At 48.1% G+C, this 19,473-nt stretch overlaps 1 protein-coding gene across 4 annotated transcripts in view; it reads left to right on the top strand.

Annotated features, from left to right (window-relative positions):
* The window catches only part of dop (microtubule-associated serine/threonine (MAST) protein kinase dop), a 1,162,440-nt gene that overhangs the window by 391,691 nt on the left and 751,276 nt on the right, over positions 1-19,473 (top strand). The window contains exon 1 of one of the 4 annotated variants that reach the window (XM_071676292.1): positions 15,672-17,189. The exons of the other annotated variants lie outside the window; for them this stretch is intronic. Within the exon in view, the coding sequence (XP_071532393.1) occupies positions 17,133-17,189 (57 nt within the window). The 5' untranslated portion in view covers positions 15,672-17,132. Of the gene's footprint in view, positions 1-15,671; positions 17,190-19,473 lie in introns of those variants that run through there. 4 annotated transcript variants of the gene reach the window in all.

Genomic DNA, 19,473 nt, shown 5'->3' with positions numbered 1-19,473 from the left:
TCCTGGAATTATGTGGGTTTTGAATACTTACCAAGACCTTCCAGTGTGACGATTACCAATTTGATTGGATCTCCTGTAGTTGTGTGGATTTTTGAATGCTTACCAAGCCCTTCCAGTGTCACTATTAACGAACCAATTTGATTGGATCTCCTGGAATTGTGTGTCTTTTGAATACTTACCGATCCCTGCCAGTGTCACCATTAATGAACCAATTCTGATTAAGTCTCCTGGAGTTGTGTGATTTTTCAATGCTTACCAAGACCCTCCTTAACCCTTGGTAATGAACCAGTGCAGTTAGGATCTGGAGTTGCGTGCGATATGAAGATCCACCGTTGCCTTCCGTTACCACTGTTAAGAGACCATTCTTCTCTGTGTTGTCTTCCTGTTTGATTTAAAGAACTTGGTCACGATATGAATTGTTAACATGTGAACTTTTTTGATATAATGATTCCTTGAAATCACTCAGTCCCTTGTGAATTTTCATTGCCGTTATGGTACTGTGAAATGAAATATATATATATATATATATATATATATATATATATATATATATATATATATATATATATATATTCCTATGAGTCCACGGGGAAATGAAACACGAAAAGTTCCCAAGTGCACTTTCGTGTAATAATCACATCATCAGGGGAGACACAAGAGAGAAATATAACAGTCAGTTGATATACATCGAAGAGACGAAGCTGGGACGCCATTTGGTAAACATGTATATCAACTGACTGCTGTATTATCCCTGGGGATAGGGGATAAAGAATACTTCCCACGTATTTCCTGCGTGTCGTAGAAGGCGACTAAAAGGAGAGGGAGCGAGGGGCTGGAAATCCTCTCCTCGTATTTAATTTTCCAAAAGAAGGAACAGAGAAGGGGGCTAAGTGAGGATATTCCCTCAAAGGCTCAGTCCTCTGTTTTTAACGCTACCTCCCTGACGCGGGAAATGGCGAGTATGTATGAAAAAACTTATATATATATATATATATATATATATATATATATATATATATATATATATATATATATATATATATATATATATTTCCCTGGGGATAGGGGAGAAAGAATACTTCCCACGTATTCCCTGCGTGTCGTAGAAGGCGACTAAAAGGGAAGGGAGCGGGGGGCTGGAAATCCTCCCCTCTCTTTTTTTTTTTTTTTTTCCAAAGGAAGGAACAGAGAAGGGGCTGGATGAGGATGTTTCCTCAGAGGCCCAGTCCTCTGTTCTTAACGCTACCTCGCTGACGCGGGAAATCGCGAATAGTATAAAAGAAAGAAATATATATATATATATATATATATATATATATATATATATATATATATATATATATATAGAAAGGAGCTGTGGTTTCGATGCATTACATATGACAGCTCGAGGATGGATGTGGGCGTATGCGGCCTTTCTTCGTCTGTTCCTGGCGCTACCTTGCTAACGCGAGAAACAGCTATCAAGTATGAAATGAAATATATATTATATATAGTTAGGAGTCGCTTTTGGCAAGGCTATATCATAGGGAGAACAGCCTCGTCAAAGGGCTTCTCTCTTACGCCAAAGGAGTCCACGTTTCCAAGCCGCCGGAAGTAGCGCAAGAGCTGAAAAGAGGTCTTGGGTAATTACAGACGAATGAATATATACATGTGGGTGTTACCGGACTCCGCGGGTGTGAGTTTACACCGCGAGTGGAAAGTTACCATCGGCGAGGTGGCTTCATCGTTCGCGGGGGGAAATTCTCATTCGAAAGGAGTCCATCATTTCCCTGCTACTAATTGTAGCGCTGCTTTGAAGCTGCATAGGCTTTGTAAGAAAAGGGTCTAAGGTTATGTGATTATATATATATATATATATATATATATATATATATATATATATATATATATATATATATATGCAGAAAAGTCACAACAAACACGTGATTTCTTAATGCAGAAACAGCACTAGGTAAAACGAAACAAGAGGTTCCTAATCGCTTTCGTGTATTACCACTTCTTGAGAGGATTAGTTAGAGATTGAGGAAAATAGTTACAATGAATGTTATGTGTACAGACCCAGAGAAAACGTGGAGTGGGGTCTTGTAACCTTGTAATTAATGAGAGGCAACTTTGGCACAATGGTGTGCCAAACTTTTACAAATTAGATTCATTTGTAGAAAAAGTTGTGTAAAAAGTTTAAATTATCGACTGTTCATAAGTTTATGTTGTATTATGGAAGTCTAAATTGAATAGGTTTTACCTGAGTGAGGTCATCCGGGAGATGTCAGGTCAAAGGTCACGTAGAGGGTGTGGCACGCAAACCCTTGTGTTGATATCGCCCCTCACAAAGGTACATGACCCCACTCCATTTATTCTCCAGTTCTGTTCACTTGACCTTTTGTCTCTATCTTCACATTCTGTAACTGGTCCTGTGAAGATGTGGTAATACTCGAAAGCGCTCAGGAGTCCCATGTTTTCTTTTCCTAGTGGTGTTTCTGCGCATATATGTATGTATATATTTTCTCATACATATTCGTCATTTTACCCGTTAACAAGGTAGCGTTAAGAACAGACGACTGGGCCTTAGGGGTAAAATCCTCACTTGGCTCCCTTCTCTGTTCCTTCTTTTTTGGAAAATAAAAACTGAAGAGTAAGATATCCAGCTCCCTGCTGTCTCCCCTTTTAGTCGCCTTCTACGACACTCAGGGAATACGTAGGAAGGCGAGAACGTGATTTCGGAGAGCAAAAATAGGTAATTTTGAAGGAATAGTGGTTCCAACAATGTTGTATAGATGCGAGGCATCTATATAAGATAGGGTTGTACGGAGGAGGGTGGATGTGTTGGAAATGAAATGTTTGAGGACATGTGGTGTGAGGTGGTTTGATCGAGTAAGTAATGAAAGTGTAAGAGAAATGTGTGGTGAGATATATATATATATATATATATATATATATATATATATATATATATATATATATATATATATATATATATATATATATTATTTTGTTTATTCATTATACTTTGTCGCTGTCTCCCGCGTTAACGAGGTAGCGCAAGGAAACAGACGAAAGAATGGCCCAGCCCACCCACATACACATGTATATACATAAGAGCCCACACACGCCCGTATACATAATTATACATTTCAACTTATACATACATATACATACACAGACATATACATACATACACATGTACATATTCATACTTTGCCTTCATCCATTCTCGTCGCCACCCCGTCACACATGAAATGGCACCCCCCTCCCCCCGCGTGCGTGTGAGGTAGCGCTAGGAAAAGACAACAAAGGCCACATTCGTTCACACTTAGTCTCTAGCTGTCATGTATAATGCCCCGAAACAGCAACTCCCTTTCCACGTCCAGGCCCCACAAAACTTTCCGTGGTTTACCCTAGATGCTTCACATGCCATGGTTCAATCCATTGACAGCACGTCGACTCCGGTATACCACATCGTTCCAATTTACTCTATTCCTTGCACGCCTTTCACCCTCCTGTATGTTTAAGCCCCGATCGCTCAACATCATTTCAATCCATCTTTCCACCTTCTATTTGGTCTCCCACTTATCCTCGTGAGGAAAGATTGACAAAGAGGATGTGTGGATCAGGTGTTTGCTTTGAAGAATGTATGTGAGAAATACTTAGAAAAGCAAATGGATTTGTATGTAGCATTTATGGATCTGGAGAAGGCATATGATAGAGTTGATAGAGATGCTCTGTGGAAGGTATTAAGAATATATGGTGTGGGAGGCAAGTTGTTAGAAGCAGTGAAAAGTTTTTATCGAGGATGTAAGGCATGTGTACGTGTAGGAAGAGAGGAAAGTGATTGGTTCTCAGTGAATGTAGGTTTGCGGCAGGGGTGTGTGATGTCTCCATGGTTGTTTAATTTGTTTATGGATGGGGTTGTTAGGGAGGTGAATGCAAGAGTTTTGGAAAGAGGGGCAAGTATGAAGTCTGTTGGGGATGAGAGAGCTTGGGAAGTGAGTCAGTTGTTGTTCGCTGATGATACAGCGCTGGTGGCTGATTCATGTGAGAAACTGCAGAAGCTGGTGACTGAGTTTGGTAAAGTGTGTGAAAGAAGAAAGTTAAGAGTAAATGTGAATAAGAGCAAGGTTATTAGGTACAGTAGGGTTGAGGGTCAAGTCAATTGGGAGGTAAGTTTGAATGGAGAAAAACTGGAGGAAGTAAAGTGTTTTAGATATCTGGGAGTGGATCTGGCAGCGGATGGAACCATGGAAGCGGAAGTGGATCATAGGGTGGGGGAGGGGGCGAAAATCCTGGGAGCCTTGAAGAATGTGTAGAAGTCGAGAACATTATCTCGAAAAGCAAAAATGGGTATGTTTGAAGGAATAGTGGTTCCAACAATGTTGTATGGTTGCGAGGCGTGGGCTATGGATAGAGTTGTGCGCAGGAGGATGGATGTGCTGGAAATGAGATGTTTGAGGACAATGTGTGGTGTGAGGTGGTTTGATCAAGTGAGTAACGTAAGGGTAAGAGAGATGTGTGGAAATAAAAAGAGCGTGGTTGAGAGAGCAGAAGAGGGTGTTTTGAAATGGTTTGGGCACATGGAGAGAATGAGTGAGGAAAGATTGACCAAGAGGATATATGTGTCGGAGGTGGAGGGAACGAGGAGAAGTGGGAGACCAAATTGGAGGTGGAAAGATGGAGTGAAAAAGATTTTGTGTGATCGGGGCCTGAACATGCAGGAGGGTGAAAGGAGGGCAAGGAATAGAGTGAATTGGATCGATGTAGTATACCGGGGTTGACGTGCTGTCAGTGGATTGAATCAAGGCATGTGAAGCGTCTGGGGTAAACCATGGGAAGCTGTGTAGGTATGTATATTTGCGTGTGTGGACGTATGTATATACATGTGTATGGGGGTGGGTTGGGCCATTTCTTTCGTCTGTTTCCTTGCGCTACCTCGCAAACGCGGGAGACAGCGACAAAGCAAAAAAAAAAAAAAAATATATATATATATATATATATATATATATATATATATATATATATATATATATATATATATATATGTTATAGAATGACCATTTTCTCGGCCATGGATGTGAGGAAGGAGGGAGTGAGCTAAGGGTTGGGTCTTCCTGTCGGCCGGTGTGGAGTGTGGTGAGGGACGCTCTGTTGGTGGTGGTGGTGGAGGTGCAGTGTGGGCGGGGCTGTGCTGGTGCTCCCACGTTCTGAGTGACTCCAGCATACGGCACGTCCATCATTGTCTCCCGCACGGCCGCTCCTCCGCAAGAATCCACCCGACTCTCCCGTTGTCCCTCTGGCAGTCGCCAGTCGCCTGAGGGAGGTGCTATAGGCTAGGTCCTTCTCCTGGACGAGGCGTGAAGTGTTCCACCTCTATATTTAGCCAGTCTCTCTAAGATCCCCCGAGCTGTGGGGGCCTTAATGGTGAGGACTGCAGGTGTGTGTGTGTGTGTGTGTGTGTGTGTGGAGTAGCCACAAGTGCTGGAGACGTGGTCGTTGTGAGTGAGCGTGGTAAGGGTGTGGTAGTGGTGTTAGCTTGTCCTCGAGTGGTGCATTGGCCCCTTGTTATAAATACGGTGGCGCGTCATTTCGTGATGGTGTGAGGTGGGGATGATGGGGGTGTTTAAACGCGTGATGGTAGTTTATCTAGTGGGTGATGGGGATGATGGAGATGTTTATGGTTGTTTCTTGCGGTGATGGTGTGCTGGAGCTGTTTATGGTATGGGTTTCTGGCGGTGATGGGGGTTACAAAAGTGGTAAGTGATGAGGTGACTTGAATGGTGCTGTTAATGGTGGACGTACTGCAGTGGTGTTGGTAATGGGTTGGGTGAACTGGTGAAGTGAGTACCGTTGGTGATGGTGAATGGAGCTGCTTTACGTCGTGGTAGTGTTGGTGAGGCTGGCGATAATGTGATGGTACAGCTGCACTGGTGAATTGGCTTATGATCACTGATGGGTCATCTGCTCTAGTTAGGATGGGACGGCCGTAAACAGTGATGGGTCAGCTGCTCTAGGGTTTACGTAATGGCTACCAGTACGAACGAATCACCTGTATTAGTGACGATGGGACGTCTATAGGCTCTGGTAGGTCGCCTGGGCTGATGATGATGGGACGCGCCATGTGCATTGATGGGATCAGGTGTTGATGGGGGGGGTAGCTAACACCTGTGATGATTTAGCTGTGTCGTTCGATAATGGTGTGTCCGGACACACAGATGGAATACCCTGATTGCTGACTGGTTGTGGGTTGGCTGGCCTTGTCGGTCAACTGAACCATCGTATTGATAGTTGAATTAAAAGCTTGGTCCCTCTTTTTCTAGTGTGTGTGTGTGTGTGTGTGTGTGTGTGTGTGTGTGTGTGTGTGTGTGTGTGTGCGTGTGTGTGTATCCAAGGTGAATGCAGTGCGTGCAAATAATACCCTTTGTCGACGCTAGACACTAGACATCACATGACTGCCTTGTCATCTACGGACGCCCTTTTCCCCGTCATGTACGGACGCCCTTTTCCCATCCGCCTGGATGGCCTTGGGGCTAGGGTAATGCCCTGTACCAGTGGCTTTGATAGTGGTAAGAACACGATGGCTGATCTAGTATGGATAACGAATGTTCTTCAGTGGTTTGATGAGCCAGCATCTAGACATCTAGTGATGATTGGGTCTTCAGACTCGTAGAGATGCGTGGTGGAATGTGTTACTTGGGTTGTGAAGCAGTGATGTTATTGCTAGCACAGGACACTTGCTTGTGCTAGTATAGTTAGGGTAGAGTTCACTCGTGATTTTGGGAAGCTACCTGGTGACTTAGGATTGGCCTTAGTTGTACGTGTGACTGGTGACTTAGGAGGATTGGCCCCTGTTGTAGCGAGTGTGTGACTGGTGACTTAGGATTGGCCCTAGTTGTAGCGAGTGTGTGACTGGTGACTTAGGATTGGCCCTAGTTGTAGCGAGTGTGTGACTGGTGACTTAGGATTGGCCCTAGTTGTAGCGAGTGTGTGACTGGTGACTTAGGATTGGCCCTAGTTTTAGCGAGTGTGTGACTGGTGACTTAGGATTGGCCCTAGTTGTAGCGAGTGTGTGACTGGTGACTTAGGATTGGCCCTAGTTTTAGCGAGTGTGTGACTGGTGACTTAGGATTGGCCCTAGTTGTAGCGAGAGTGTGACTGACTGTACGTGAGGAAGGGGGTGGTATTAGGGTGTCGGGACGAGTGTAGATTTGATTACCTTCGCTTGTGTGTGGGGACCCGGTAGCCTCGTCCTTTGTAACGGGCTGGCTGTAACAGTACCGTTGTCACGTCATCCCGTCACGCTACCATTGTCTTAGACGTCGTAACACGCCCAGCGTCGCAAGACCTACATGACACTTCCAGTGGCACTGTCACTTCCGTGACACTACCAGTGCCCTAACGCCATAGAACAATCAATGCCCTAGCACTTCCGTGGCACTTCCGTAACGCTTCCACTACCCCATCACTTCCATAACGCTTCCACTACCCCATCACTTCCGGAACGCTTCCACTATCTCATCACTTCCGTAACGCTTCCACTATCCCATCACTTCCGTAATGCTTCCACTATCCCATCACTTCCGTAACGCTTCCACTATCCCATCACTTCCGTAACGCTTCCACTACCCCATCACTTCCGTAACGCTTCCACTACCCCATCACTTCCGTAACGCTTCCACTATCCCATCACTTCCGTAACGCTTCCACTATCCCATCACTTCCGTAACGCTTCCACTATCCCATCACTTCCATAACATCTCTGGCATATCCCGTCACTCCCGGGGCGCTTCTAGGATCCCCATCACGTCCCAGACACAAGCACCATCCCCATCACTTCCGTTAAGAGTCCTGTCATTCCATGCCTGCGTGACACGGCAAAGGCCTTTGATCTCTCTCTCTCTCTCTCTCTCTCTCTCTCTCTCTCTCTCTCTCTCTCTCTCTCTCTCTCTCTCTCTCTCTCCCTATACCCCCAGACGCCTCGGGTTAATTGTAATGTCATCAGCGTTCGGCCACCCCAGCACTAATTACCCGTTCCCTCCATCACCCACCAAGACACCCAAGTTTAAGAGGCGCTTGAGGACAGAGAAAACGGGAATGTAATATATATAAACAAACTCGGCAAAGAGATCAGCTCTTCAGAGCTGCATATGGCCATTGTGTCATAGCGCTCTAAGGACGAAAAGTGGGGATTGTTGTTTAAACGGGTATATGAACCTCCAGCTCTCCTGCCAATTGACCACAAGACGTTCATGTAGACCAGGTGATATATGTTGCCCTCATGGTTACAAGACGCCCTCCTCCTCCTCCTCCCCCACTGGGGAGTGTGCTGACACCCTCGCTCTGTCCCAGTCTCATACCTGACGCGAAGGGAAACACAGACGAACAGCGTCGTATTATTACATCCGAAGGATAGCCAAAGGCGAAGGAATTTAGACACGAAATGGGCTCATACTTCTAGCTATCACAGGCTCTTCTCTCTCTCTCTCTCTCTCTCTCTCTCTCTCTCTCTCTCTCCGAGACTAGGGATGTTTTGTAGAACAAATCCGGAGAAAGAGAAGGTCTTTCTCAGTTCATGCAGAACGAGACAGTAGAATGAAGATGGCTGTCCCATATATAGAAGACGCTGAGAGACACTTCAGTCACACTCTCACACGGTTGCCAGAAGGGAGCCAGGCCAGTGTAGATAACATGGTACCGAATACTGATGAGTTTCATCTTCGTAATGGTGGATTCAGAGGAAGAAAGAAAGGGAACCGCTCAGAGAAATTCAGAATAATTAGGATAACCTTACCTCCATGGAGCATGAATGGCCATTGGCTTCGTACAGATGGTATAGACTGGGTCTTTGCGAACGAGAGGCGACACTGACCGGAGTCCGCTTTTGCAAAGCATTCTCACGACACGAAGTCGCTGTTGCGTTCTCACCTCACGAAGCGAATGATGACAAGGAGGAGGAGCAGAAATCTACTCGCTAGCTCACTTGAACTCCGTCGGAGGCCGGAACGAACCGGGTGCGACTGAACCTCCACTCCAGCCAGCTGTTCTCCGGAATGCAGATCAGAAAGACGTATCTTAATTTAAAACATGGGAAAGCGTTAGATGGCGTGGCTCCCGACGCCACTGCAATCCAGGTCTCCTCTTTAACCTGACGGGGGAAGGTAGGGAGTTTAACGCCACCAGGACCCCGAGCATGGAGTGAATAAGAAAACGAGAACACGGTCAGGCACCAGAACATTTCAACGCTTTCACTGCAAGCGTAAGAGCCCTTATGGATCACATAGGTAAAGGAGGGAGGGGGTGATAATGGTACCAATGCGTAGAAAGCGTATCTGATCAGCCCACATGTGTGAGGGAGGGATGCAGGCATGTGGGCTGTGGCCTCAAACAGCCTGGCTAATCAGAGGACCTTAGCGTACTTCGACAATCCTCTCTGGTCGATGGGAGATATGAAGTGACTCGGCAGCGTTACCCTCGTAACATAATTGAAGTGTTGTCACCCCCGTAACGCTAGCGGTAGGGTCTTATCACCCCCGTCACTCTACTAGGTTCCCTTGACCCACGTAACACTACCAGGGTCCTATCACCCCGTAACAAAGGTGGGGTCACAACATCCCATAACACTACCAGAGTGCCACCCTCGTCACACTACCAAGGTCCCGCCCGTCACCCCCGTAACACTACCAAGGTCCCGCCCGTCACCCTCGTAACACTTCCAAGGGTCCCGTCACCCTCGTAACACTTCCAAGGGTCCCAACACCCCCGTAACACTTCCAAGGGTCCCAACACCCCCGTAACACTACCAAGGTCCCGCCCGTCACCCCCGTAACACTACCAAGGGTCCCAACACCCCCGTAACACAGCGGGAGTCCTATCAACCCCCCCTCCCCTCGTAACATTCCCGACATCGTAACACTTGTGACTGTAACGTCACCGTCACGGTCCCCGTTCGTCGGTATGTCGCCCTGGTGTACGGAGTGTGAACTGTCGTATCCACGGTGGTTAACGAGACAAATTACCGACGTCGTTTGGCCTCGTTAAATCTCGTTTTTGACTCTCCACGCTGATGTTCGACTCTATACGCTAATGTTCGACTCTATACGCTAATGTTCGACTCTACACGCTAATGCTCGACTCTACACGCTAATGCTTGACTCTACACGCTGATGCTCGACTCTACACGCTAATGCTCGACTCTACACGCAAATGCGTCGACTCTACACGCTAATGCGTCGACTCTACACGCTAATGCTCGACTCTACATGCTAATACTCGACTCTGCACGCTAATGCTCGACTCTATACGCTAATATGTCGACTCTACACGCTAATGCTTGACTCTACACGCCAGTGTGTCGACTCTACACGCTAATGCGTCGACTCTACATGCTAATGCTCGACGTTACACGCTAATGCTTCACTCTACACGCTAATACTTATATGACTGTCAGTAAGAGGGAAAAAGATTTTACGGAGGCAACCTTTCCTTATCACATATCGTTATTGAAAAAAAGAAAGATTGACTGCATTCACTGTATACATTCATGGCTGCATTCATTGTGTATATTCATGGCTGCATTCATTGTGTATATTCATGGCTGCATTCATTGTGTATATTCATGGCTGCATTCATTGTGTACATTCATGGCTGCATTCATTGTGTATATTCATGGCTGCATTCATTGTGTATATTCATGGCTGCATTCATGGCTGCATTCATTGCGTATATTCATGACTGCATTCATTGTGTATATTCATGACTGCATTCATTGTGTATATTCATGGCTGCATTCATTGTGTATATTCATGGCTGCATTCATTGTGTATATTCATGGCTGCATTCATTGAGTATATTCATGGCTGCATTCATTGTGTATATTTATGGCTGCATTCATTGTGTATATTTATGGCTGCATTCATTGTCTATATTCATTTGTAAACATTAGGAGATCAGTGGTGTAGGTATTATATAGCTGGAGTTAATTACGTGTTCACCGCACGGGCGAACACGGGTACACGGATTTAGATATCATACGGCTGGAGTTAATGTGTTCATTACACGGTAAACGTTGAGCCAACACGGGTGTTGATTATTGTATGGCTGGAGCTAACGTGCGGTAAACATGTTGGGCGAACGCGGGTGTAACAGTGTGTTTCATTTATTCCCAGTTCGACTGGCGAGAAATTTTCTGCATCGTGAGCGCGACAGACGGGCCGGCATTTGTTTTCCTATCATTACCTCCACTTTCCCGGGCCCTTCAAGGCTCATAGTAACTCCTGCTGACCAGCTGACGGCCGGCGGAACCAACCCCGTTCCCCCCTTCCCCTCCGGCTTCCTCCTAGAAACTTAATTGCATATAAAGTTGAGATTATTGTAAAAACCTGAGTTGCCAGGGTAAAACAGAAGGAAGTAGGTAGGTAAGTGGGTAGGTAGGTCTTCGTTGAAGTAGACGGAGGGTGGAGTACTTTTTCTCAAAGGGGACAGCCACATGGAGATGGTCCCTGATGCGTGATTTTAAGGGTACCTCTTAGACATTCATGGGTGGATGTTTGGCAAACACTGTATCCTCACACGAGGTACTGTGTCCCTTGATGGTTTTAGGTTAAACCCCGTTACGGTCTTTGGGTGTGGTGACGTGACCTTTGGGGTGTCTTTGGCCTGGTGTTGCGTCTTCGTACCTGAGGATCGTGCCGGTCGTGCTTAAGGATCGTTAACTTTGTGATCATCAAGGATCGTATCTTTGTCTTCAAGGCTGCAACCGTCTGCTCGAAGATCGTACCTTTGTGTTCAACGGCCGTGTCGTCTCGCTCAGAGATCGCACCTTGCCATTCTCACAGATCGCACTGTGAGTACATACGTTGGCGTTATCGGTCAATAGATTAGCCAGCACCGCGAGACGGTCTCTGTGTTATCTGATAAGAATGTTCGGTGTTGCTTTTGACATGTATGGGGTGCCATGGCAAGGGGGATTGGCTCATAGTTTCAGTAATACCTGGACTCCTAATGTGGTACCCCATAACATGTTCGTATGGGAAGGTACCCCATTACATGTTCTTATGAGGAAGCAGAGTATATACTCCATATGTGGTACCCCATTACATATTCTTATGGGAAGGTACCCCATTACATGTTCTTATGAGGAAACAGAGTATATACTCCCTTTGTGGTACCCCATTACATGTTCTTATGGGGTAAGAGAGTATACGATAAGCAACTTAATGTTCTTAACTCCGTATGTATGTACGACCACTAACTAACCCTCTTGAATACAACGACTTAACCCTTTGATACGATGGACGAAAGTCATGATACTCGAGGACTAAGTCGTCGCACTCAAGGCTTTAAGGCATCGCACTCGAAGGGTAAAGTCGTGCTCAGAAGGTAAAGTTGTATTAAAGGAGTTGAATTGTCATACTGAGGGAGTTAAATAGTCTTGCTAAAGGGATTAAGTCGTCGTATTCAGTGGGTTCAGTCGTCGAAGTGAGGTGGGGGGGAGGGGTTAAGTCGTCCCTCAGAGAGGGTTAAATCGACCTACTGTGGGGGTTAAGTCGTCCTACTGTGAGGGTTAGGTTATAGAAGTGAGGATGGTTACGTCGTCGCACAGAGGGGGTGAAGAGAGTGTGGGGGAGGGGAGTTAAGGAAGTGATAAGGGAGGATGCGCATGTCCCCCCGAGCCAATATCAGCATCATGGTGGCCACCAGTATAAAGCCTTGCCTCCTTATCTCATCCAGCCAATATTTCCTCCGTCCATGTTATCTCCCCACGTCCGCTCTAGTTGGCTGACCTCCTCCCTGGCTCCTGGCACACACAACGAAGGATTGAGGGACGTTGCTGTGAATTGTCCTCACACTGGTCCGTTCGACGGTCATTGTATGATTGAGCAAATGCCTCGTTATTCCCTCTGGCCTCTTAACAGCTCGTGGAGACGCGTCCCCTTGGAGGAGGGTCTTACGCCTTCAGGAAGGTCTTATCTCTGTTTCATATCGTGGCTCTCGGGTTCACCATCGATTTATGGTTCCTGGCTCCTTCTCCCAAGACGCCTCCCTGGTTTAACCCCAACCGTTTGGCTCAAGAAGCCTTGAGGGTAACACGATCGCTTGTCTTACCATCCCATTATGCGGTTCTTTCACTTCTAGTGACATGTCAGTGTGGCTGGTGGTGACATGCCCTTCGACTCTGCCTTCGTCAGTGGAGATCTTGGTGACATGCAAAGCCCGACTCTACCTTCGCCAGTGGAGCTCTTGGTGATATGCACCTAGACTCTACTTTTGTTAGTATGTCTTTTGGTGAGATGCACCCCCAACTCTACTTTAGAGAGTGGGGCTCTTAGTTGGGGCTTCTGGAGACGTGCCTTCCGACTCTTCCTTAGTCAGTGGGGCTTCTGGAGACGTGCTCTCCGACTCTGCCTTAGTCAGTGGGTCTTCTGGAGACGTGCCCTCCGACTCTGCCTTAGTTAGTGGGTCTTCTGGAGACATGCGCTCCGACTCTGCCTTTGTTAGCGGGTCTTTTGGAGACATGCCCTCCGACTCTGCCTTAGTCAGTGGGTCTTCTAGAGACGTGCCCTTCGACTCTGCCGTAGTCAGTGGGTTTCTGGAGACGTGCCCTCCGACTCTGCCTTAGTCAGTGGGTCTTCTAGAGACGTGCCCTTCGACTCTGCCTTAGTCATTGGATCTTCTGGAGACGTGCCCTTCGACTCTGCCTTAATCAGTGGGTCCTCTAGAGACGTGCCCTTCGACTCTGCCTTAGTCATTGGGTCTTCTGGAGACGTGCCCTTCGACTCTGCCTTAGTCAGTGGGTCTTCTAGAGACGTGCCCTTCGACTCTGCCATAGTTAGCGGGTCTTCTGGAGACGTGCCCTTCGACTCTGCCTTAATCAGTGGGTCCTCTAGAGACGTGCCCTTCGACTCTGTCTCAGTTAGTGGGTCTTCTGGAGACGTGCCCTCCGACTCTGCCTTAGTTAGTGGGTCTTCTGGAGATGTGCCCTCCGACTCTGCCATAGTCTTAGTTAGTGTGTCTCACAGTGACACGCTTGCTGATTCCTTGTGATGATATGAGTCAGGAATTCATGGTGAAAAAAGTTGCTGGGTCCCCACCTGCCCGTGTGGCCACTGGCTGCTGCTGGCGACATGGTTGCTGCATCACACTAAGCAGCACAGGTGCTCGACCTAACGGGTGGTGCGACTCCCCGCCTCTCATGGTTCACTCGGCTGTTGCCTTATCTCTTGGGCCTTAGACCCGAGCCTGAGCCCTAGACCCGAGTCTGAGCCCTTAACCCGAGTCTGAGCCCTAGACCCGAGTCTGAGCCCTAGGCCCAAGCCTGAGCTCTAGACCCGAGTCTGAGCCTTACACCCGAGTCTGAGCCCTAGACCCGAGCCTGAGCCCTAGACCCGAGCCTGAGCCCTAGACCCGAGTCTGAGTCCCAGACTCGTACCTGAGCTCTAGACCCGAGTCTGAGCCCTAGACCCGAGTCTGAGCTCTAGACCCGAGTCTGAGCCTTAGACCCGAGTCTGAGCCCTAGACCCGAGCCTGAGCCCTAGACCCGAGCCTGAGCCTTAGACCCGAGTCTGAGCCCTAGACCCGAGTCTGAGCCCTAGACCCGAGTCTGAGCCTTAGACCCGAGCCTGAGCCCTAGACCCGAGTCTGAGCCCTAGACCCGAGTCTGAGCCTTAGACCCGAGTCTGAGCCCTAGACCCGAGTCTGAGCCCTAGACCCGAGCCTGAGCCTTAGACCCGAGTCTGAGCCCTAGACCCGAGTCTGAGCCTTAGACCCGAGTCTGAGCCCTAGACCCGAGTCTGAGCCTTAGACCCGAGTCTGAGCCCTAGACCCGAGTCTGAGCCTTAGACCCGAGTCTGAGCCCTTGACCCGAGGCTGAAGCACGTGATAAGAGTGACATTCCGGGGACCACATAGAACTAGGAGGGAAGAAGGGGAAGAGGAGGGAGAGACATGCTGGACCTGGTAGGGAACAGCTGTTGAGGCAATGATGAGAGGAAGGGAAGGTGTCACCTTCCCACTGATTACAGCCACTGATGTCAACACAGTGATGCACCGAGGAGGAGAAGAGACTGAAGCGAATTAACACAGTTGTTCACTCAAGCCTTTACTCAGACAGTTACATACTGAGGATGTGCTGTCGACCAGTGCGGTGTAGGGCTACGGAGGAGTGAGGCAAACTGCATTCTGAAAGAGAGGCAGTAAAGTGTATGCCAAGTGCTTTGAGGTCAGGAGTTGTTTCGCTGTCTGCTGCTTGTCGGGAACGGTGCTTTGGTGGTGGGCACGACGGTACGTACCCTTGAGCACGACGGTACGTACCCTTGAGCACGACGGTACGTACCCTTGAGCACAACGGTACGTACCCTTGAGCACGACGGTACGTACCCTTAAGCACGACGGTACGTACCCTTGAGCACAACGGTACGTACCCTTGAGCACGACGGTACGTACCCTTAAGCACGACGGTACGAAACTTCGGTCAAAGGACTGGCCATCATACCCAAGGGCTTCCTGTCGTCCTCAAGGGTCGTAACGTCGACCTCAAGACTCATACTGTCTTGTTTAAGCGGTAGAAGTTCAGCTCGGCTTTTATTTGTCACATTTTGACTATTGTCCCGGTGGCTGCACGGTCAACATGTGTTCCTGAATTGTTGTAACTTTTATTTCCAGTGTTCTTAAGTGACGACCGATTAACTGAGTTTACAGGAGTAAAGCATTGTAGGACTAAGTTCGGTGCCACTCACGGGTGTGTGGTGTTCGTCAGGAGTAGCTGCTGAGCGACGCAGCAGAAGGAGGTGATTTGGGGTGGCGCAGTATGGAAACCCCTGCTGGGGGAGGAGCCGAGACCAGAGGCAAGAGCTGGGGTAAGAGGCCATTTGTCCAAGGAGCAGCACTCAGGCCCTGGGATGTAACCTCACGTCCGGACGTACACTTAGTGAGATCTGAGAGGACCTGTGCAGGAGGCTCCTCACCCTCGCTAGACCAGAGGCAGGAGAGGTGGGAGGTGGGAAAAGCCGTCACCCGAGGCCCTGGGATGTGTCTTAACGTCCGGACGCCCACTTGTTGAGTACTGAGAGAGGACCATGGGAGAAGGCTCCTCACCTCCGCCAGGCGTCCGCACCTTGCCAATACTTCCTTACTTCTGCTTGAAGGCCAGTTTCGCTCTCTCTTTCTCTCCTCAGCTGCCCGCACACTCACTCAGTGCCTCCCCTGGCCTACACACCCAGTGTTCACCTTTATCGCATCATCTGAGCGACGTCAACCCAACCCTCTGATCTCAGGCACAAGCCAGCCTGGTATATACGAGATTAACTCCGGGAATTATGCATTTCCCTGGAGGAATGCACGCCTGACATGGGCGCGATAGCAGGGATCAAGAGCACCTCTCACCATTTCTACCTGCTCGGGGAGCAGCTCCCGAGGCAAGACTGGAAAAGGTGTACGAGAGTGGCCGACCAGTGGAAGATCCTGGTGCCGGTGACGTGAGGAAGAAGGCGGGTTATTATCGGCGTGTCCGCCCAGCACGTTGCCCCACCGCAGGTTCCGTCGTCTCCTGGAGACATCTTGGAGTGACAGAGAACTTGCCAATGGATCGAGATCAAGTTGGTGAACCAAGACGACGCGTTTAATCCCAGGAGTGAGGTTCCAGTGCCGGGGAACATACGGGTGTTTCAGCATGTCTTACGTGAAGTTGGTGACATAGTAATTGAAACGTTCGTCAGGAGGACACGGGAAAACAGGTGAACGCTCTGAGACACTTGAGAGCCAACTTGGGTGTGAGCCTGTGGCATCTGCACGGCCACGGACAGGGGTCTGGCACTGTGTGTCTCCCTCATGAAAAAAAGAAGAATAGAAAAAAGTTCAGGTGAAAAGTTGAGGTAGTTGAAAAGGGAGAATTATCAGCGTGAGGTCTGATCCAGACGACAAGTTTATGGTGGGAAGCGAAGTTAGAATTAGTGTCTGAATATTGGGAGATAAGGTCCCAAATCATCCCGAGAACAGTGCGCTATAGGAAGGAGGACAAGATCAGAAAGTGCTGTTGATGCTCGATAAATGATACGTGTGTATGTGTGGTGAGCAGTGAAGGTCGTGCATATCACGGGCGGTGAGGAGGCAGAGAGACCCACCGTCGTGGTCAGGTCGGTGTTCCTCACCATGGCTGACGAAGGGGACGACTTCCCAGTCATCGTCCGTCGCCGACGACTCTTCTCGGTACGTGAAGGTGATGGTGAGGCAAGCCAGGGGATGGGTCACGGGAAACTAGAGACGTGGTGGAAGATTAGGTGGATCTAGTGGTAGTGGTGGTGGTGGACAGGTCATGTGAAACTAGGTGAAAATATGGTGGTTATGCCATGTGAAACTAGGTGATGTGATGCTAAACATGTCATGTGAAACCAGGGGATGTGATTCTAAAAGATATCATATCATATGTATCTGAGAATTATATATCAATCAAGAATCTATCAACAGATTTGTAATGGTGTTGGACATGTGAAGGTAGGGATGGTGTTGGTGGACAGGTCAGGTGAGACACGACGTGGTATTGGTGGATAGAAGGTACGAAACTAGAAGTATTGAACAGATTACCTAACGCAGTGTACTGTGTTAGGTGGATCCAGTTCCAGTTTCTTGTATGTCTGAACCAATTTCACTGTAGAGTGTTCGGTAGAGGCAAGGTTAAGCCAGGTTCACTGTGAAGTGTAGTATGGCTATAGTTCCACTGTAAAGTGTCAGGTGGGGACAGGGTTGAACCAGTTTCACTGTAGGGTATAGTATGGCTGTAATTTCACCGTACAGTGGCAGGTGGTGGGAGAGGAAGTCATAAGTCGAGTCCCTCACCAGCTGTTGTCGCCATGTACCAGCTGATGCCTGTTTGTCTCTTATTATTTTTCCCGTGACTAACGTCTCTTCTCTTTTTCTCTGCAGGTACGTTGTTGCAGCAGCCAGTGACCGTAGTGGGTAGCGGTAGTATGTGAGTATGTGAGCAAGATGACCATTCATATGTAGTATTATACGAGTCCGTGGTGAGTATCATCTGAGCCGAGTTTGAATTTGCTGTAGATGTGTGTGTTGCTTATGTGGGTTGATATGTACTCAGTCACGTTGAGGAAAAGAGGACAGTGGCTGTCTGTATATTGCCATTGCGGCTCAGGAAACGTTCTTAAGAAACTGTTGGATGATGTGGTTTGGAGGAAGAGAGTCGTGATTACATATCCCGGACGTGTGCTCCACTATTTGCGTCCATTTGACTTTTTTTCCCTCCTGGTTGGGTGTGTTGTGTGGTGTCACCTGGCGAGCGTGTTGTGCCGTGGGGTGTGGAGAGGGAGGGAAGGAGGGAGGTGCAGGGGCTGGGGGACACCGTCTGTGTGATGGTGTGTGTGTGTGTGTGTGTGTGGTACATGGCAGTAAATTAGAAAGCCAGATAACATGAGGCCTCCTATTCTGTGGCGAGGTTGTCCACTGTGGGGGGGGGGGGGGGGGGGGGGGGGGACGAAGGTGTCCAAGGCGAAGCCAGATAATGAAGGACCTGGTGGACTAATGCCTCTCTCTCTTCAGTGTCGTTCGTGGGAGGACATGGGAAAGCTTGATAACAGAGGCTCTGACGATCAGTGATGGGGTTATCTGCTGGAGGACACAGGAGTTGAAGAGGGAACGCCAGATAATACAGAAGACCTGATGGTCTGTGACTATCAATCCAACGGATTGCTTCTTATCCTAACCTGTTGAGACAGGATAGAAAAGCAGAGGTTAGGAAATGCACGTAATGTAATTGAGGAACTTCATGTGTTTAACTGACGTAAGACTTAACATAAATATTCCTCAAAGAGAAATTAAAAGATATAATTCTTCAGGCAGGAGAATGTTCACCGTTTTCTTTGTTTACAGTGCTGAAACGAAAATGGATGCTATGACTTGTGAGTTTATTATACTCGAAGCTCCATCATATGTGACGTGATTACACAAAGTTCAAGATGAATGAGATGTTATAAAGAGGAAAGAATCATAATGCATATGAACCACAAAGCCCTGTACTGAGGCTCTTCGTCAGATACAATCACGCACAATTGGCTGTTCAGCCACATCTCTTACAAATTCCTATGTACTGTGTCTTTTTCTTCTTTTGGTCGCCTCATCTATGTTGTATCTCGACATGCTAGTGACTTTTTCCAGGGGTGATTCCCCCCTTCCATCCCTCTTTCCATCCCTACGCTAAAGATCATAAAGTCTTTCCATCCCTGCTCGAAAGATGGCAGAAATCTTTGTCATCCATCCTCAGGAGATGGCAGAGTTGCCTGACTTGCTTGGTCCCCCACGCGTGACCAGTGTGGTAAGCAGCAGCCCTTCCTTGATGCGGGTTGCACAGGAAGCAGCAGCTCGGAGTCAGCTGATGGGATGTCGTAAAACTGTTGTTTTCGAGCGCATATATCAGTCCTTGCCTCATCCACCCACCCACTCCCTCACTCACTCTCCCTGCCGACATTCGGTTGTTTTATGA

The sequence above is a fragment of the Panulirus ornatus genome, chromosome 22 (assembly GCF_036320965.1).
Source record: "Panulirus ornatus isolate Po-2019 chromosome 22, ASM3632096v1, whole genome shotgun sequence".
NCBI classification, from domain to species: domain Eukaryota; kingdom Metazoa; phylum Arthropoda; class Malacostraca; order Decapoda; family Palinuridae; genus Panulirus; species Panulirus ornatus.
This window is presented reverse-complemented; position numbering and strand designations above follow the sequence as displayed.